Genomic DNA, 19,237 nt, shown 5'->3' with positions numbered 1-19,237 from the left:
ATTTATATACATGGAGGTATACCATTTAGCAATTGATCCATTTGATCTACTTTATTTGGGAGGGTAACAGAATTCAGGGATAGACCCAGTGGGTCTACTTTATTTGGGAGGCCAACCTTGATTCTCAAAGATCATTATTTTTAAACGTTGGGTTTTGTTTTCTGACCTTCTGAAATGTTAGCTCTTGATTATGATAGAATTTATATTTTAAAGAAACGTGTCACTGCCCACTACTACTGTATACAAATTATACTACATATTTTAAATAGAGTGTTTAGATTTATAAATCTCATGGCACCAAGATTTTCATCTTCAGTGGAACCTATGAAGCATTGTCAGAAAAACCTCCTCCCCCAATACAGTGATGTTACATTGCAGAGACAATGTTTGGCTTTGTAATATAAATGCAGTGTTAATTTATGCCAGAACAGTATCAGACTTCATAACTCAAATAGTAACTTTGAACCAGAAATAAAAAATGCAGCCTGCTAAGACTAATTTATAACCAGATGATGATACAACAAAAGGTGTTTAAAAGTAGCTAGACATTGCAATGCAAAATATTTTGTTCTCTTCTCAATTTACTAATCTTCAGTCTCCTAAGAACAGAACTGCTAATTTTAACTCAGTTCATTAGCACTATATATTATTTCATTTAAAAGTATTTCCTTCCTCCTTACAAATAAGTTTGAGATCTAGCTTTTCCATCAGTGGTTTATACCTGAAAGCTGGTACAGACTTCAATTTGTCCACATTAACTGACTTCCATATGTATGCATCCCTAGTCAAAACTTGAAGATTTTACTCAATATGACTCAACACACTCACACAGTGATTGGGGGATGAGAATATAGCAGGCATGGGCAAACTTTGGCCCTCCAGGTGTTTTGGACTTAAACTTCCACAACCCCCTACTGGCTTCTAGGAATTGTGGGACTTGATATCCAAAACATCTGGAGGGCCGAAGTTTGCCCATGCCTGGAATATTGTGTTTTCATGAAATGTGCTGCAATAGAAGACATATACTAAATTATTTCATGTTTGGATATTCAGAGATAATCTTGATGGTATAATCAAGGGGAGTTTTTCAATTGGTTAGATGTAATTTGTAACAGTGTCACAATTGCATATAAACAACATATTATTACTTTTACCTCATATACCACATTCTGTTGATTACATTTTATCTTTTACAGTTCAATACATCTATTACTTATGCCTATTCATTTCCCCCTTTCTCCCATTCCCTCCCTCCAGGAACAGAAATAACTCGTTGATTTATATTATTTGTTCGATCATGAAGATTTTTTGGTTCAGATCCTTATATTTTCCTTTCCCCTTTGCTCTGACTATAATCTCTTTCCACTTTAACTTCCAGTTCTCCTTTGAATGACCATTCATACATTTTGTTCTCCTTTCAGGTAGGCTTGGAGCATATAATCTGATAAATATTCAAGCCATTTTTAAAATTCCCATTTTCATTCATCTTTCCATCCTAAGGCAACTGTTGCTTGGGTGGCTGCTATCATATATTTTGAAATTTCAATCTAATCTATATTCTTCCCATCACCTTCAATTTGTTGGGTAAAGATTAGGATTTTTATTCATTTTTTCTCACTAATAATTTTCCAACTCATCCTTAATCTTTTTGTAGAAATTTTGTAACTTTTCACAATCCCACCACTGTTCATTTACAGTAGATACTTATCTTATCAGATACAAATCTTATTTAGTGGAGGATTCGGTTCACACAATGGCCAGCCAGTTGTCTATGGAAGTGCAAAACCAGGACATAAATGAAAAAGCATCAGTGTTCCTCAGCAGGTGGTATTGACAGCTACACTGATACTGGGAAAAATAGTGACCACTGATAGCTTAATCTACACCAGTATATCTTGTGATGTAAAATTCCACAGTTTGATTATGTGATATCTGACATACTCCCTTTTATCCTGAATTTTGTGCTGTGCAGCTTCATTGGATGACCCAAGGCCTAGTATTAAGGGGAGAGAGAAAATAGCCAAGGCTTAGACCTTGTGCTGCGTTGCAGCATGAATATTTAATTCTGATGGGGAATAAATGAGAAGCAAAAATACCGTTGGGCATCTGCAATGTGATTTTCCTTTCATTGCGGAGAGGCAACACACTCTCATCTGAGATTAGAGAGAGCCTGAGTTTTCTAGTCGTGCCAACAACCTGAATGTCTTTGAAATTGTGATCAAATGTGATTGGGATGGAATAAATTAAGGGGGAAAACTCAGAGTACTTTGCAAGTTGTCATGCTCTTTGCTTTCTGGAATAACACTTAATAAACTGAGGACACAATTTGTAAAGTATGAAATTACCTGAATATATTAAATTGGTATAGAATTTGGTGACACATGACATGAGCTAGAATTGATGCAAAAATTGAAACTGAAAACTGAAGAATGCTAAAATTTCCATTAAGAAAGCAAGTTTTTAAACTTTCATCTGAGTAGCTCTATGGATTTTATGCTCCAAAATAATGTGTACTGGAAATAGTATCGGTTTTAATCTTTTCTACAAGGCAATGTTAACTTCATATTATACTCTTGTAAATTTAAAGAAAGTTTATAAAATTTAAACTCAGGTAATTAAGTAAGTAAATAAATGATGAATTCATGGCAGAATGGTTTTGACACATCTGTAAAGAATACTTGGAGATCCTTCTACACTGACCATAAAATGAAGTCTCAAGCTACTTCAAGTCCATGGTGGCCACAAAAAATACACTGGCAATGTGCACTGCAGCACACATCTAAGGGTATATAATGTATGTTTTAAAGTCTTGGAAAAGTTTGAGTTCAGCCAAAAAATGTACTGTAGCAGATTCCAGTGTATCCCAGATCAAGGATTAAATAGGCTCCGCAAAATGCAGAGCGCATTGTAGACACCCACCCCTGCTGAAGGGCATTACAAACCCCAGAATTGGGACTGCTGAACAACAACCCAAGGGCATGGCTGAGCAATAAGGGGCTAACTGATTCCCCTGGGAGGTGTAATTGGTCATCTCTACTCTTATCTGTCACTTTTCCTTTTCCATAGGTCTCTGGTGCACTGATGCACATCTCTGCAGGAATTGGAAAAAATAAATCTGCAAAACAGTTTGAGGCCAACTTCCATGGTTAAAGTAATCACCTTCCTGGCCTCAAACTGGTTCTGAGCATGGCAATCTAATCCCCCCACAGCTAAGCCAGTTTCTTCAAAAATGGATTATACCATTGATGTGGAAGCGCCCTCAGTGACTCCTTCAGGGAGATTATCCCATCTAGCCACGTATTCTACAAATAATCCCATAGATGACCTGACAAGACACATATAAAGAGAAGTGTATAGAAATGTAATTAACATAGCTGGAACCACTTTTTACTAACATTCCTTTTATAAAAAATCCTGAGGGTTATTCCTAATTACAACTCCGATATCCACACATGGTTTTCATTACATATTCAAGAAGCATTTTATCTTGCTGTCAGTGTTATTACTAGTTGTCTCATTAGGAGTAGAATTCAAAAGAAGAATACAGAAACGTTTTGATAGTTCTGTTTGTGATTTGGAGCTGTTTCATCTGGCAGCTTAGTAAAAGGCTTTGAAATTGCACAAAAGTGGCACCTTTAATATATGTGTTTATAGAGAGGCTTCATTGCCATTAATTATGCTCTCACTTGGCTCCTGAACTTTGACAGATTTTCCCCTTTTTAAATTGCAGATAACATTTTTTTAGCAAAAGAGTTTGCTAGATCTTTCAAGGGTGCTAAATACTAATTATGATTATATAAACATGTAACTCAATCTCTTCCAAAACACAAATGTATCACATAGTATGCTAATTATATTTTTGAGAAGATGGTTTATGCTGTCTAATTAATAGGAATTACCCTCCAGCACACAGATTATCTACCTAGAGTACTATCCCAGCAGAACACACACTGTAAGTATACAGCAATATGCAGTTAGTGAACACGGACTCTAGCTTCTGTAAAACAGCTTGTCTGTAGAATTTGCAAACCTATGCTAAGTGAAAACTGAAGGTAACTAAAACAATATGGAATAAGATGAAATCACTGAGAGATTAACCCATCCTCAAAAACAATACTCAATGCAATCCAGCATAGCTATGCTGATACATCAACTACCACCTTGATTTACCCCAGGCATCTAACGCTCCCAGAGCCAATGAAGCCCACTCCTCTCCCATGCCCGGAGAGCTCAGAGAATCATCTGGTTTTATTTCTGTAGGAGCCAAGCATAAATCAATTACATCCTCTGCTGGGATCTTCTGATGACGACAACAACAACAACAACAGCTTTATTTATACTCCAGTACCATCTCCCAGAAGGACTTGGGGTGGCTTACAGAAGCACATACAAGTACCATAACACATAAAAATAGAGTTAAAATTACATCATATATTAAACAATATCAACACCAATTACAACTCATTACAAAAAAGTCCAATTTAAAAATCAACAAAATACAGTACAGATTGCCATAAAAACAAATAATACAGCAGCCACAGCCCAATTTAACCATTAAAGTGCCAGTGAAAATATCAGATTATTTGGTCCTTAGATTAGCAGATGTCTTAATCATTTAATATCTGTCTGCAAGGTTGTAGACTTCCGAAGATGCAAAATAGATGAACGGCAAGAACTGTTGGTGCTGCAGAGAGAAGGAAGGAATGCCAATCCCCCCCCCCCCAAAAAAAAATCCCTTGGTGAAGGGAGAGCAGGTGACCTGCTATTTCAAGGTGATATCAGCCCTTTTCATATAGAAGCAATTTATAGTTAGAGTATCTCCTGCTTTTTCCATTACTCAGCTTCCATAGCAAGACAATTAACTGCTCCTCCATAAGAATCCATCCACCTATTTATTAGTTAGAAGCAGTGATTGGAATTCCTTTGAAGTCTTTGTGCAAACTCGTAGTCTTCTTTATCTCCTGAGAAGCTGGAAATAACATCATTTCTCAGGTTGCCCAGAACTTCAGAAATCAAAGTGAGAAAGAAAATCACTCTCTAGTGAAAAATATTACTGTAGCCAACTAAACAAGCAGCAACTATAAATGCTCATGAGGTTGATATGAAGAAGGGGCACAAAAGAAGTTTCAATATGGAATTTAAAAATCAGCTGTTTTCCATCCTTTTTAAAACTTGGTTTTCTAAGTCCAAAATTGATCCAAAAAAATGCCCCCCCCCCCCCCCCGTCTCCTGGCACATCATTTCTATGCACCAGGAGGATGCAAATATCATCCTAATGGCAACACAGTAAGTTTTTTTTTAACTTTTCAAGGTTGATTTGGGATGGGAATTGGGGTTGGTTGCCACCCCAGGCCTTTATTGCAGTTTAATAAACTTTTGCCATGTTTTTATAATAGAACCAATTAGGAAATGACATTTATAACCCAGGAACAAAAACCGTCACATAGAAACCATCAAAGCAGCTCTGCCAGATGGCCATCCAACCTCTGAATAATAACAATAACAATAACAACAATAACAACAATAACAACAATAATAAAAAAATCATGTTCCTGTTTTGAAAGTTATTTCTCTGTTTAACTGTGTAGTCCTTACTTTGAAAGTAATAGTTCGATCCCAGGAACTTTGTTTTTGCACCAAAAACTGTATTAAATGGGTAGATGACAATGTTAAATTGATAGACTGGAGACTATGGCAAAATGTGCTATAACATGATGTCCCTCACACAAAAACAAAGTTTTTGCAATTTAATAAACTTTCACCATGTTTTTATGATAGAACCAATTAGGAAATTACATTTAAAACCCCGGAACAAAAATCATAATTTGCAGAAGGGGAATATGTCCATTTGATGAGATAGGACACCTTGTGAACATAGTTCATGGAACTGGGATCTAATAAAAACAAAATCAGTATGTTTTGCTCAAAAAGATGAAAATGCCACAATTTGCTGGATCACAAGGGAGATGCTTCCTGGGAGAAATGTTTATAGAATTCAGGTTTGTAAAAGGGTTTTTATGGGGTGGCATTGATCTTTGGTCCCTTTTACACTGCCAAATAATCCAGATTACCAAAGCAGACAATCCACATTATTTTATTTGAACTGGATTATCTGAGTCTACACTGCCATACAATCCAATTCAAAGCAGATAATCTGGATTTTATATGCCAGTGTGGAAGGGACCTTAGTCACTTGTAGCGAAGATGAATGATACATCTGCTGAAATGACAGATTTTAATACTCTTTATTTTTTTCCTTGTAAGAAATTGAAACAAACTATTGTCTGTGAGATCAACATCTCTAAACAGTATGAGTGTGGTGTAATGTCTCTTTAAACCAAAATGACTTTCACTCTAGCTGTATGGTATTATTTAATGGGTAGAGACTTCTGTGTTTAGCAGTCTTTGCTAAACTTGGGTTTGTGAAGAGATTAAGTGTTGTCTCTGCAGACTTATGCTCACACTTTTGTAAATATAGTACATAGATTCTGACTTATAGAACATATGTCACTTCATACTAGATGAAACAGACATTTTCATATCATTATTTATTTATTTAAAACATTTATATTCTGTCCTTCTCACCCCGAAGGGGACTCAGGGAGGAGCACAGCATATACAAGGCAAACATTCAATGCCGGGGCACAAATTCACATACACATACATAAATATTTAAAAAGCATTTATCAAAATATTATAATACACCATTTAAAACTGTCCTAGTCATCCGAGCCAAGTCTAATCGGCCTGGTCATCTTTCCTATTGCCCTGTCCCGAAAGTTTGGTCCCACAGCCAAGTTTTTAACATCCTTTTAAAGGACAGGAGGGAGGGGGCCAACCTGATCTCACCAGGAAGGGAGTTCCATAGCTGGGGAGCAATCACCAAGAAGGCCCTGTCTCTCGTCCCCACCAATCGTGCCTGTGACAATGGCAGGACGGAAAGCAGGGCCTCCCCGGAGGATCTTAATCTCCACGATGGTTTATGATTAAGGAATCAGAAAAAGGAACAAAGATTAATATTTATTACAACTTGCAACAAAACGATCTTGTTCATGATAGTAACTTGACCTAATGAGTATGTTATCTTGTATTTTACTGGTGACATTAGATATTAAGAGAAACCTTATTCACTTTCACAAAATACAATATTCTCAATATTACTACAGTCTCTTTGCTGCGCTGATTAAACCATGAATTTGGAATGCAGAGACAGGTGTAGTCATATTAATAATTCATTACTTCTATTAATTCATTTTGGAGGATAACTCAAGCTCCTTTGAGAATAGCTTAAGGTATAGTAGACATAATGGATTCAGTGTAATAAACTGTATAAAACACGCAATAAATTGCCTCTTTTCTGAGCCTGAAGTTCACACCAATGTAGCCTTTACTTTTCTATCTACTGTGGCCATTCAGATATTGCTTGTTGACATAGTCAGCATATCTAATAGTGAGATATTATAGGAGCTGCAGTTTCCAGAGGGCCATAATTGACTACCATGCTATAAGAAGTTTCAAAATTTGTTTCAGTGCAGACAGACTCTTGGAAAAAGTTGCCAATGATTACATATGAGTAAAAGCTAACTCATTGTATTTGCAAAAGTAGGTTCTAAGAAGTCATATGCAGTGCCTAACTTCTGACAAAATGTTAAGAGGATTCAAGAAGACAAAATGTTAAGAGGATTCAGATGCACTTTGAGAAAGTCAGAATTTGTAATGGAATCAAGACATTTCAATAGAATTGAAATTATTTCTGGAAAGGGTAACACTGAAGAGCAGAATGGTGAGATGTTATTCTTACATTTACTCTTAGCACACCAAAAGCACAGATTTGTCTGGGAAGCATTAGAGGAGATATACCAACATTAGTCCTTGTTTCTAGTGTTCTTATGCTAAAATATGCTACTTCTTTTTTTCAGGTTGCATGAGGATGCATAAGTTGATGAAACACTAGCCAATCATTCACTAAGAATTCTGCCTTCTAGCAGAGTAGTCTTTGACAAAGAAATAAATCCATTAAGAATCTTTCTGTAAACTACCTTCAGAATAAACAATAGGACATTAATGTCTGTTTTTCCTTTTCCTGCTTTTATGTTTAAGAGCACATGGTTCACTACTGTGCTTTGTGTATCATCCTCATATTTCTTATATTTAATTTTTTCATCAAACACTGATGTATTGATAAATTAGCATACTTAATTATTTAAGAATTACCAGTCATGTTCCAGATGGATGCAATTACTTCTCACTGCAGTATTACCTCCTGTCCCTATTTGTTTAATGTGATGTTTTCTAACCAGAGGCATTTTTCCATTCATGGCATCTTGATTTATGACACAAGAACAGTATATCCCTACCAATTACTTGATTATAGAGGCTCTCAGCAGAATCTCCAACTGCAGAATCTACATGCATGCTTTGCTACAAGATCATGGTTAGGGGCAACAATGAGTCATGCTCAGTTTTTAATAAAAGTGTAGCACCTTGCCACAGCTGAATAAAATCCCACATTATCTGCTTTGAACTAAAATATATGGCACAGTCATATACCCCGGGATATCAAGGCAGGAAAACTCACAATATCTGATTTGAACTGGGTTATCTGAGTCCACACTGCCATATATTCCAGTTCAAAGTGGGTATTGTGGTGTTTCCTGTCTTGATATGCTGGGTTACATGGCTGTGTGGAAGGGCCCAAAGTTTGATGAACCTGCACCTGAGGTATAAGGCTGAAGTTATAATATTTCTTAAATCCTTGCATTCATCTTTGTGCTGGCCATTGTGTATGAAACATATTGAGAACTGTTTTTGATTGCTAGAGTCTTAATATTACTTGTTCATATGTATCGATATCAGAGCTATTATATCGATAATGTGGGAACACCACTTGGAAGCAGTTGCAAAGACAGATTGGCCAAAGTCCATACACAAAGAGGTTTTAAGAATCCTACTGTAGTGATTCCATAATTAATTACCACTTGTCCCAATACTCTTCCGAGAGCACTTCTGCCACTATGATTTCTACCTGGAATCACCTCTTCTTTTGCTTTTATTCTTGAGTTGGCATGCAAACGATTTGTTTCTTTCAACATTTATTTTAATTGCAAAGGAATATGAAGTGAATTAGAATGTATAAATAATTAGAGGAAAAAGAGAAAGGAACATTTGCTTGAAAACCACAAGATTTTATTCTTCGTTTGCAGACTCTTTAAAGCAGTCGAAGGGATAAAAAGAACACAGATATTGCTATTCTTACCAGTTGTTGGCCTTGTACACCCCATGCTGCATACTGTAAAACTGAGTCCTCTACTTCCGGAGGGTTTAACTCCAAAACTTCCCTTGAAAAAAGGCAAACATTTTACTTGATCAACTTGCAACAATACATAGTATAGAACAGCTTCTATATAACATTATCTTACCTTGTATGCATGTTATATATCACATATGAAGCCGTGTAAGAATAATGAAAAACCTGTAAGAGAAAAAAGAAAAAGAGAGACATGAGCACAACATACACATACATCAGGGACAATTGTTATTGGGTTTGCTATATACTGCATTGTCCAGATTCAGTTGGGCAAGGCATAACTTATAGTTTATTCCCTTTTGTGGTATTTTTTGTATTTAGTATTTTCTGCAATAGTTCACACATGTATTTTACTGTTCACTTGATAAATAATACTAAAGTGATAACTTGCATCCTTGCCATTGCGGCCTCCCAAAAAAGCCGGAAAACATGGAAAAGCCGGAGGAAATGGATCAAAACAGATCCAAGCTCAAGTCTAATAAATACCATGGGTTAATACCGCAGGAAAAATATCCATGCATCTACTTGATCCTAATGCTTTCCAAGGAACTCAGTCCATGCATCCAATACTGCATGATAATCAAGGATACAGTAATTAAATAATAAAAAGTCAAGTGATGCATATGCAAGTTTGATCACAGTCTTCAATGTTCCTGGAACAAACTACACACTTTGATTGTAACTACAGATTAAGAGATGGTTGAAATCATTACTTTGGTTTTTTTTCTTAACAATTGAGTGTACCTTTTAAATATCAACTATCTGTCATTTTTCTTTGCTAAAATAACACCTCTCTTACAACCACAATGAATCATACCTACAAAACCACACAAATAATTGTACACAGATAAAAGATTTTTGGACTCTTGATCCAAAAGAATATTACATCCAAATGTATATCTGTTGCAAACCTGCCACACATACATATTTACACTTCTGACCCTTTTTGTTACACTGAATAATAATTACAGTATTCTTCAAAGAAAAATCTGACTGAACATGATATTGAAATGTTCCATGTGATGAACAAATATTGCCAGAATCAGCTGCTGAGGTGACAGGGAAATCCCCAAGAGCCATCAGGAATGCTTTTGGATCTATCAGAATACTGGGTGAACCATCTGAATCAATATGCTATGCCTGTGGATCTTCTGTCCCAATGCGTCTAAACCTGACCAGTTAATGATCAGTCCATGGCAATTAAACTGTGGAGATTTCCTCCACACCAGTTTCACCATCATCCCACCCTGCAAAGAAATCAAGGTTCAGACTGTGTTCAGCAGCATGTGTTGGAGGAGATGCCATTTGGCACAGATCCATGGTTGCCATGAAGTCCCGAGTTACTGCTGACAGAACAATCCCAGCACTACTAGCTGTGGAGACTACAACACCACCTTGAGGTTACTGTGGTTAAGCCAAGATGGGATACTGTTGAGGAGGATGGTAGATTGTACACCAACAGAATGCTTATTCTGTCCTAGTTACCCATCTTTGGCTATACATGCTCAAACCCTGCAAACTGTGGGATAGGGCACCTGGTCAATTAGACCACTGCAACTCTGCCAACCTTCTCCATAAATCTCACCTGCCGTGCTACAAAAAATCTGGTGGACAGAGCTCAGCAAGATTTCAGCCCACCACTCCCCCCCTTCCCCAATCTCATCCAGCCAGGTCTCTGTAATACAGGCTATGTCTGAATTCTCATCTACAATCACATTCTGAATAGTGCTTGCCTTTAAATGTTCTGACCTGGCATTCAGCAAAAACATTTTCAATCCAGGGCTAAGTTAGAAAAGGGAATTGTCTTGAAAAGAGAGATGTTGTAAGTCAGCATCCGTGTGCTTGGTATGTGTGTATTTAAAATCTTTTCCACCATACCTAGGCCATCAAATCCATTCCTTGCCTACTTTGGCTTTTCTTCACTACCCTCTTTACTATACTTTGACATGAGAGTTCTGAAGTTCGACTGTTCATTCTCTGTGTTCTAACAACTTGGTTTAACCTTATAATCCATTCTGTCCAGTGTTGTGCCTATTCTGTTCAGCACTTGGCATAACTTGACCTGTAGGGGGAAATTAAAGATCTTGCTGACTGCTTGCTTCTCTTTAAGTTCCCTTTCTGCTAGACACATCAGTCACCCTTTCTTCACTGACTTCATAGCTCAGGCTCTTGCTTTCTCTTTTCTGTCTAAACCCTGTTTTTCAGACTCCTTTATATTTCCTGTCTTTGAGCACCACAAGGTAAAAGGGAAGCTTTCCAGTGCCACTACTGGTGTAACCATGTTACACATTATTTGTCTGGAATAACTGCAGACAAATGTACAGTATAATGATAAATAAATTATTATAAAAAGAGAACTAAGGAAAAGCATTCTCAAGATAAATGTTGTGGCCAAATGACTCAAAAGCACCATTCATTATTTATCAAAAAACTCAGCAATAAAAATGTTAATAATAAACCATTCACAATGAGACCTATCTGATGGAATATGGTCATGTTTTCCCTTTTTAAAAGCCCTTTATTACATGTTTTTCAGCATATTCTTTCTGCTGGAGTTGCTACAATGATACATTGTTACTGAACAGAACCTGGTAGCTTTGCAAAATAGGATGAAAAAGAAAATGATAAAGGTACACACATTTTCCAAAACATAAAAGCTGAGAGGATTCAATTAACATATTCTCTCATACCAAGTAGATTTCTACTTTTTTGAAAACCACTGTGAAAAAAGACGTAGAGTGCTATACAGTATATCTCTTTTTAAGCTTTGAAAAATAAAGAGTTCAAAGGAAATGGCAATGAATATTCCTTGTGAAAGTTATAAAAACGGTGGCCACAATCTGGGGCAAATGATAAAGAGGAGCTTAATTACTCCAAAACCTAGTTTTACCAAGGGAAATATCTGAATTTTGCTTGGCTTGTTTGAACTGATCAGCAAAATAAACACATGCTTTTCAGACATGTTTCTCTGAAACTTCCCACCTTTCTATGGAAAAACCCCAATCATTCCCCCAACCTTTGATGGTTGTATAGAAATATAATGAATGGCAGTGTGCTTTGTGACTTACTACAGAAAAGGAGGATTTGGGAAATTGTAGGAATTTTAGGGGTGGGATACACTGATGAGATTTTGGATTGATTCAGAGAAACATTCCATAAATTTCCACTTGAGAGATAGGAAGATTCTTCAAGTTTTCCAAGTTAATACAAGATGGTCTTGGAAAAAAATCACACATCTTTTGCAAAGAAAACAGTCCAACAGATTTTAGATGACATAAGCAGTATCACAGGCATTTGGGATGAGGGGAAAACATTTGCCTTGTTCAACTTTAACTTCTCTCTTGGCAGCCGGAAAATGTCATGAAAATAATAAAAATTGCCTTTATATATATAATTTTTTTGCATAAAATTATGTTTTCTGTGCAGGAAATACATTTTTCACATAGTTGTTTTTCCCCACAACAAGTATGTATTTTTTTTGAGATGTAAAAATCCCCAAAACAGCCCATCTGAATATTTTAGGAGGTCTGAAGGTGGAGATAAAATAACATCATGAAAAAAATGGCAGCATGAAGAAAACAACCATGTTTACTCATTCTTACATGTAAGAATGGAACACTGAAGCATTTATATCCCTATCAGTCAAAAAACCCTGGATCAGAAGGTTGGGGCAGGAATCCCAGCTGAAATCTTGATAGCAAGAATTAACTTCACAGGTGAAAGTAGGGAATAACTAATATTACAGTTTTTGGTATGGGCTAGGATGCTCAAAAATGCTTATGTAAATGCTATAGCAGGCCAGTAAAATATGAAAATGATTTGCACAGGAAAGGACAGAACATACCCAATGTGTTAAAGAGTCTTCTGCTACATATTTACTTTCCTAAGCAAAACTGCAGCAAAATAATTATTGCCTCTATCTAAGATAGGCGTGGACAACTATAGAAGACTAGGGACCTTATCCTATTGGCCGTGAGAATTGCCACATATCATGGCAAATCTGGCGGTGTCCAGCATGTGGCACTTGTTGCCCCACACACTGCATCATCTGACTTCCCCCTTGCTTTATCCCATGGGAGGGGGTGTCCACTGCTCAGCTTCCCTCCATTGATCGCTATGAAACATGGGAAGCTCCAATTTCCATGCCAGAGCCCCACCAGAAGTAGCTCTACATTGTGAGATGGGAGACAGTAGGCTTTTGGTGATGCCTCAGGAAGTCATATTCTAACACAAAGGATAAAACACATTCTTTCATGAGTCTGTTGGCCCATTCTGTTTATACAAGAAATTAATATCCTTTACTTATTCAGCCTTAACTGATATATATGTGAAACTGCTAAGACTGAAGAATAAAGAAAATAGAATTGGTACTTAATTTACCCAGAAACTTTTGAAGCATAAATGAAAATAATACATTATTTTCTTTATTGTCTCCAATGAAGATATGTTGCCTTTCTATTTCTAAAACATTGAATGTCATTAATAAACTGAAATTAGTAGTAGCATGTTAGTTGCCTGTGGCAATGCAGAACTGATGGATGATAAGAAAATTTGATCTATATAAACCTAATAAATAATTGAAAAGAGCCATTGATAACAGGGATACAGTTGACATTATTTTATTATAATAAAATATAGTTCTTGGATTGGCCAGACTACATTGATGCAATACATTTTGAAACTACAAGAATGTGATCAATGAGATTAGGCATTACACAGTGTGGGCTTTGCATGTCTAAATTATTATAAAAAAATATTCTCTTCCATGACACGTAAGCAGATAGATAGAAATAAAATATAAAAATAGAATTAAAATATAATTAAAACATAAAATCAAATACAAATCCACCAATTAAAATCTAATTCCACAGGCAGGTTGAAAGCTGAAAAACAAAAACCCTGACTTTTGGTGGGAAAGGAGAACCAGAGATGGTAGCTGTTGAGAAGTATTTTTTTTAACTAAATATGTTGTTGATGGAAATGAAGAAAATCCTATTTCAACTTATTCCAAAATTGAAACCCAAGCAGGTACATATGTGAAACTGCAGTGTTTCACACAGTCTGTACACAAGGCACGTAAGGCTTTGTAGATCATAATCAGTACTTTGCAATGTTCCTGGAAACGGTGGCCAAAGAAGCAATTGTAATAATGTTCCTCTGCCATGTTCCTCTACTTCTCAGACCAATTTAACTATTTGGGTATAACAGTAAAAGTTGATAATACAATGAAAATAATACCTAATTTACTGATATATGTGGCATGGGTATATATTATTTACTCATCATCCTGGGGATCTTAAAATTTTCAATTTAGGAAAATATTATTTTTGATGTCATCAAAAATGCAATTTTGCAATAATAATAATAATAATAATCATCATCATCATCATCTTTACTTATACCCCACCATCATCTCCCCAAGGGAATTCGGGGCGGCTTACAAAAAGAATCCATATTATCTGAATAAGGAACAAAAATAGAGCAGTATAATATAAGAAATGTTATTCTTTTTACTCACTGTGGAATCGATTCAAAGTTTTATGCAAATATCGCTACCTACAAATGACAAGGACCCAATTGGAACCCACTGGAAACAGACTTGTGGAACAATGTGGGAAGTCTATATGAGGAAAAGAGGGGTAAATTCCATGGTGCAAGTATAGCATGAGAATGGATACATGTGAAAACATGCCATTGTCAATTGGACTTTAAGATGTATAAATCAGATTATTGTATCGTTAGTTTAATAATCTTCTAGATTCCCACTGAATTGCTGCCATGCTTTGTAGTATGCTATACCAGTCTAGAAAGAACCAAGAGTTCATTCTAAACAGCTAAATGAAGTTAAATGACAAGGTCATAACTTCTTAAAGCATCACATTTATTTTATTCAATCAACATCTATTACTTGTCATGATTGATTGCAACCATTGCTTAACACTGGGAAGAATTTATGGATGGTATTAACACTTTTGGCGGTGAAATATTACCATCATAACAAAGATATGTTGCCAAGCCAAAATAAATATAAGAGAGAGACATTTCTAGACATCTAATTCATCTAACAAGAAAAAAAGACTGTCAACCAAGTCTGAACAAAAAAAAAGCACATCTAGAAAATCTGCCTGGGCTTATGCTGCTCTAATCATTTCGCACTAAGATTAATTATCTCATGAAAAAAGTCATCTTCTTTGGAGTGTTAATTAATTCACAATCAATTGAACTCACTGCAGCTTACCAAGAGTTCAAATGTGATACATATACTACAGTTGGGTTCAATTTTGGGAATGAAAAACCATGCTCATCATTATTTTAACTGGATTAATTTATTAATTTCCTTATTTGGATATGCATTTGCATCATATCTTTTAGTTCTAAATAAGGAAGGAACAAATTTAAAATATTCAAAAACTGAGCAAAAACAGATTTTGAGTGTTAAGAAACTCTGAAAAAAACTCTGAACTGACAAGATTCTTTGCAGCTCAGGATTTATTCTGTACAGAATTCACACATGGTAGTTTTATAACAGAATGCAGTATTCACTATACAGAATGTACATTTGTGGCAGAAACTGCCATAGCATCAACTTTTGTGCAGAAAAGTGCCAAATAATGAGTAGTGTTCAAACATTGCGTGGTTTTCCAAAGACCTTCTTTCAATGGAAAAATTACATATTGTTTCCTTAAAAAATAAATATAGTACAGAATTATATCCATGAGAAAATTATTTTAACGTATTTCCAACTGTGAACTATAAAAGTATCAATATATCATTATTGTTTTGAAATTAACATATCACATAATTTTGTTAAAATATCTAGGTTGTCTGGAATCTTGTGGCAGGAAAAATAAACCCAAAACAGAAGCTATGTCCCTGGTTTTACTATCAAGTGATATAAAGAGCATAGCTTGTGGGAAAGGCTTATCGGTCTTGTTTTCAAATTTCTATTTATCCAAAAGCAAATTTTTAATTTTATTATTTTAAAATCTGCTTTGCAAAAAATCATGTCATACCTACTGGAATCATCTCTTTATGCCAAGTACAAGTGACCATGTTTTGCCGCCCAGAAAGTTCTGTGGTTCTTACACTGCTATCTACTTGGATTGACATTCTCAGACCTTATATACTTCAAAAGATTTTTATTCGTGGTACCTTATTTTCAACTAAGAGTCTTAAACAATAAATTTTTATTTCTTCTTTTAGCAAAAATACCATGTGCATAAGTAAAAAGACTTTAACGCAGATAGACAATAATATAAGCAAGTGGTTGACTAAAATAATAGATATGCTCTCAAATCTCAAGATTTTCTTTCAGACAGTGAGTCCACCCTTCCTCTCCTTTCACTTTTTCATATATTTTTTCCCATGCACGCTTCTTGAGGATGGGTATTTTGTGTCCACAGCTGCAGGCTCCACCTGATCTGGAACAAGAATAGTAGAACCATGCACGACTCCACAGTATAGACCTGATGCTCTGGACATTCCTGATCTTCTAGACTTTCCTAGAGCATGTGACTCTTTCCACATAATTCCTTCTTCTTCTGCCTTTCAAGCTTCAGGTGCTGTCTGAGTTGTGGAAGCTCACTCTTCCAAGTTTCAACTAGTGAAGAGGTAGTGGGGTGCCTGTGACTGACATCAAAAACCTGAGCCCTTGTTGCACAACCACCCAGAACCCATCACTCCATCAGCCTTGCTATGTTTCTTTTAGTTTGATTTTGAAAGAGAGTTTAAGAAGAAACAACCACATCAAGTGAATGACTTTTTTTGACCTGGAAAAAATACTTGTTCCTTCAAAAAAAGGCACAAGAATTAAAATTCATCTGCATGCCATTCCATAAGTGTATATTTAGATGTTTCCCAAATATAGAGGTAGATTCATCCTAGCATGGTTCATGAATAGAATCAAAGTCTTCTTTTTTTTTTAACTTGGCACATATTACAATATTTTCCTGTTTTATTTTACTCTGGCAAAACTTTGCAATAGTGTAAATTTGATACATTCTACATACACTATTTCTTGGATCCCTCCTATATAGAAAATCCCAACATTATCTTTTAAGAATGTAACCTATTTATTATTACTATCAGATATCACAAGCTTTGCATTTGCATTTAGATAGAACAAATTAAAGTGAACACCTTTTTAAAAAAGCCTTAGACATCACAGTCTTGTTCCAGAACTGAGACAGCTCACATTCCAAATCTCAGGAGCAGTGAGATTCTTTTAATCTCTGTTCTGAGTAAGAGACAAATAATGTGAAAATTAACTTTTGACTTGGATTCTGAAAAGAACATTAATATTCTGTCCCAGGTAACATTTAGGCAATAATAAGACTGAATGTATATGGTATATGAACACAGACACTTGAGGTGGAAACAATGCAATAATATTCATGTTTTGCGTTCATGGACAGATGCATTATGTCCATGATCTAAGATGTATCAGTATAGTCAATGAAACTGATTATTATAAAACACATTTTTGAGCTTTCAAATGTTCTCAACCAGCACAGTTTCATCAGCATCTCATGTGAATCAACACTGCAGTAGATAAATTATCAATCCAACAACAATTTTACAAATTGCCACTTCAGACATCCTTTGGTTAATAAAATTAGAGATATTCCTGAGCTTTACTTCCTTATGAGAAACCTAGGTACTAGAAGTATTTTTAAAAAGAAACGATTAACAAAAAAAGAGATAAGTACCTGCATCACAAAGAAGAAGAACAATTCAACATATTTTGGCAAACTTTTTATTCAAACCTAATAGAGGCAGTCTTCAAGTTGAAAACAATATATGTTCTGTAGGTTTGTTCTTAAGTTGAATTTGTTTGTAAGCCAGAACAAGTACATTTTTAAAGTAAAACTCCATCTATTTATCTATCTGGCTAGCATAGGGAAAGGTTAACACTCGTGTGGTGTTTGTTTTGCTGTGCCCCTGTTCAGAATATTTCACTTTACTTTATGTCCTTGAGAGAATTAGATTTTGAAAAAAAAATGGCTTGATATGGAAACAAGGATTGGGAATAAAGCTTCAGTGGAGATACCTTTTCCCCATGATAACACTTTCAGGAGTGAATTTCTGAAGGAAAGATTTCTCTCACTTCCTGTTGCCTCACCCCCATTCTTAACTATGAGTCATTTGTAAGTCAAATGTTTGTAATTTGGGGACTGCCCGTATTATGCACTAGACATGTGCAATCAATATTTTAAAAATTATTTTATTAATTGACACAAACAATCTAATATATAATCAGAAAATATACATTCAAAAATAATGAAACTTGTCTAGATCTGTATTCAAATGGCAACTTGTGCAAAATAAGTATAACATACTTTACCACTCAAATGTTTTAAAAGTCATTACAAAATGAGGGGGCACTGGTGTTTTGTTTCTAAAGTATATCTAAAGTATGGTTAGTTAAATTTTTGTGACAATAACAAGAGTAATGAAATTTTGTTACTTTTTCATTATAGTAATTTTACAACATTACTATAATTGGGGAAACTTCAGGGTCTCCTTTCCCCCCAATTTTTACAGCAATTGGGGTGAAGTTTGCTACAATGATAGAACACATTTACCACTGTTAGCCCATCAGGTTTCAGAATGTTTCACTTATCCATGAATGTTTGGGGGATTTACCAACATTTTTATCTCCTTAAATTTTCTATACAATGACACCAGATAACAAGGGATCAGTTTCCCCAACTTTCAAAACTATTCATGCATCTGCTGATTTTAGGATTTTTTTAAAGTTTTGACAAAAATGTTTTATCTCATTGAATGCCTCTCATATTATCCAAAAGAAACCAATATTAACCAATTCAAGATTTTTATAGAATTCTAGTTGGAGGAGACCCCAAAGGGACATCTAGTCCTACTCCCTTCTTCAAGGCAGAAGGGCACAATCGAAACTCTCCAGACAGA

General features: G+C 35.5%; 1 protein-coding gene across 2 annotated transcripts in view; it reads right to left on the bottom strand.

The window, feature by feature from the left end:
- The window catches only part of DPP10 (dipeptidyl peptidase like 10), a 685,879-nt gene that overhangs the window by 81,472 nt on the left and 585,170 nt on the right, over positions 1 to 19,237 (bottom strand). For both annotated transcript variants that reach the window (XM_060775698.2, XM_067473093.1), the window contains exons 6-7: positions 9,420 to 9,472; positions 9,257 to 9,338 (exon numbers count right to left, since the gene is read on the bottom strand). In XM_060775698.2, coding sequence (XP_060631681.2) covers positions 9,257 to 9,338; positions 9,420 to 9,472 — 135 coding nt within the window. The remainder of the gene's footprint in view (positions 1 to 9,256; positions 9,339 to 9,419; positions 9,473 to 19,237) is intronic.

Source organism: Anolis sagrei, chromosome 1, assembly GCF_037176765.1.
Source record: "Anolis sagrei isolate rAnoSag1 chromosome 1, rAnoSag1.mat, whole genome shotgun sequence".
NCBI lineage: Eukaryota > Metazoa > Chordata > Lepidosauria > Squamata > Dactyloidae > Anolis > Anolis sagrei.
Note: the sequence above shows the minus strand (reverse complement) of the source record. Positions and strands in the feature narration are given on the sequence as shown.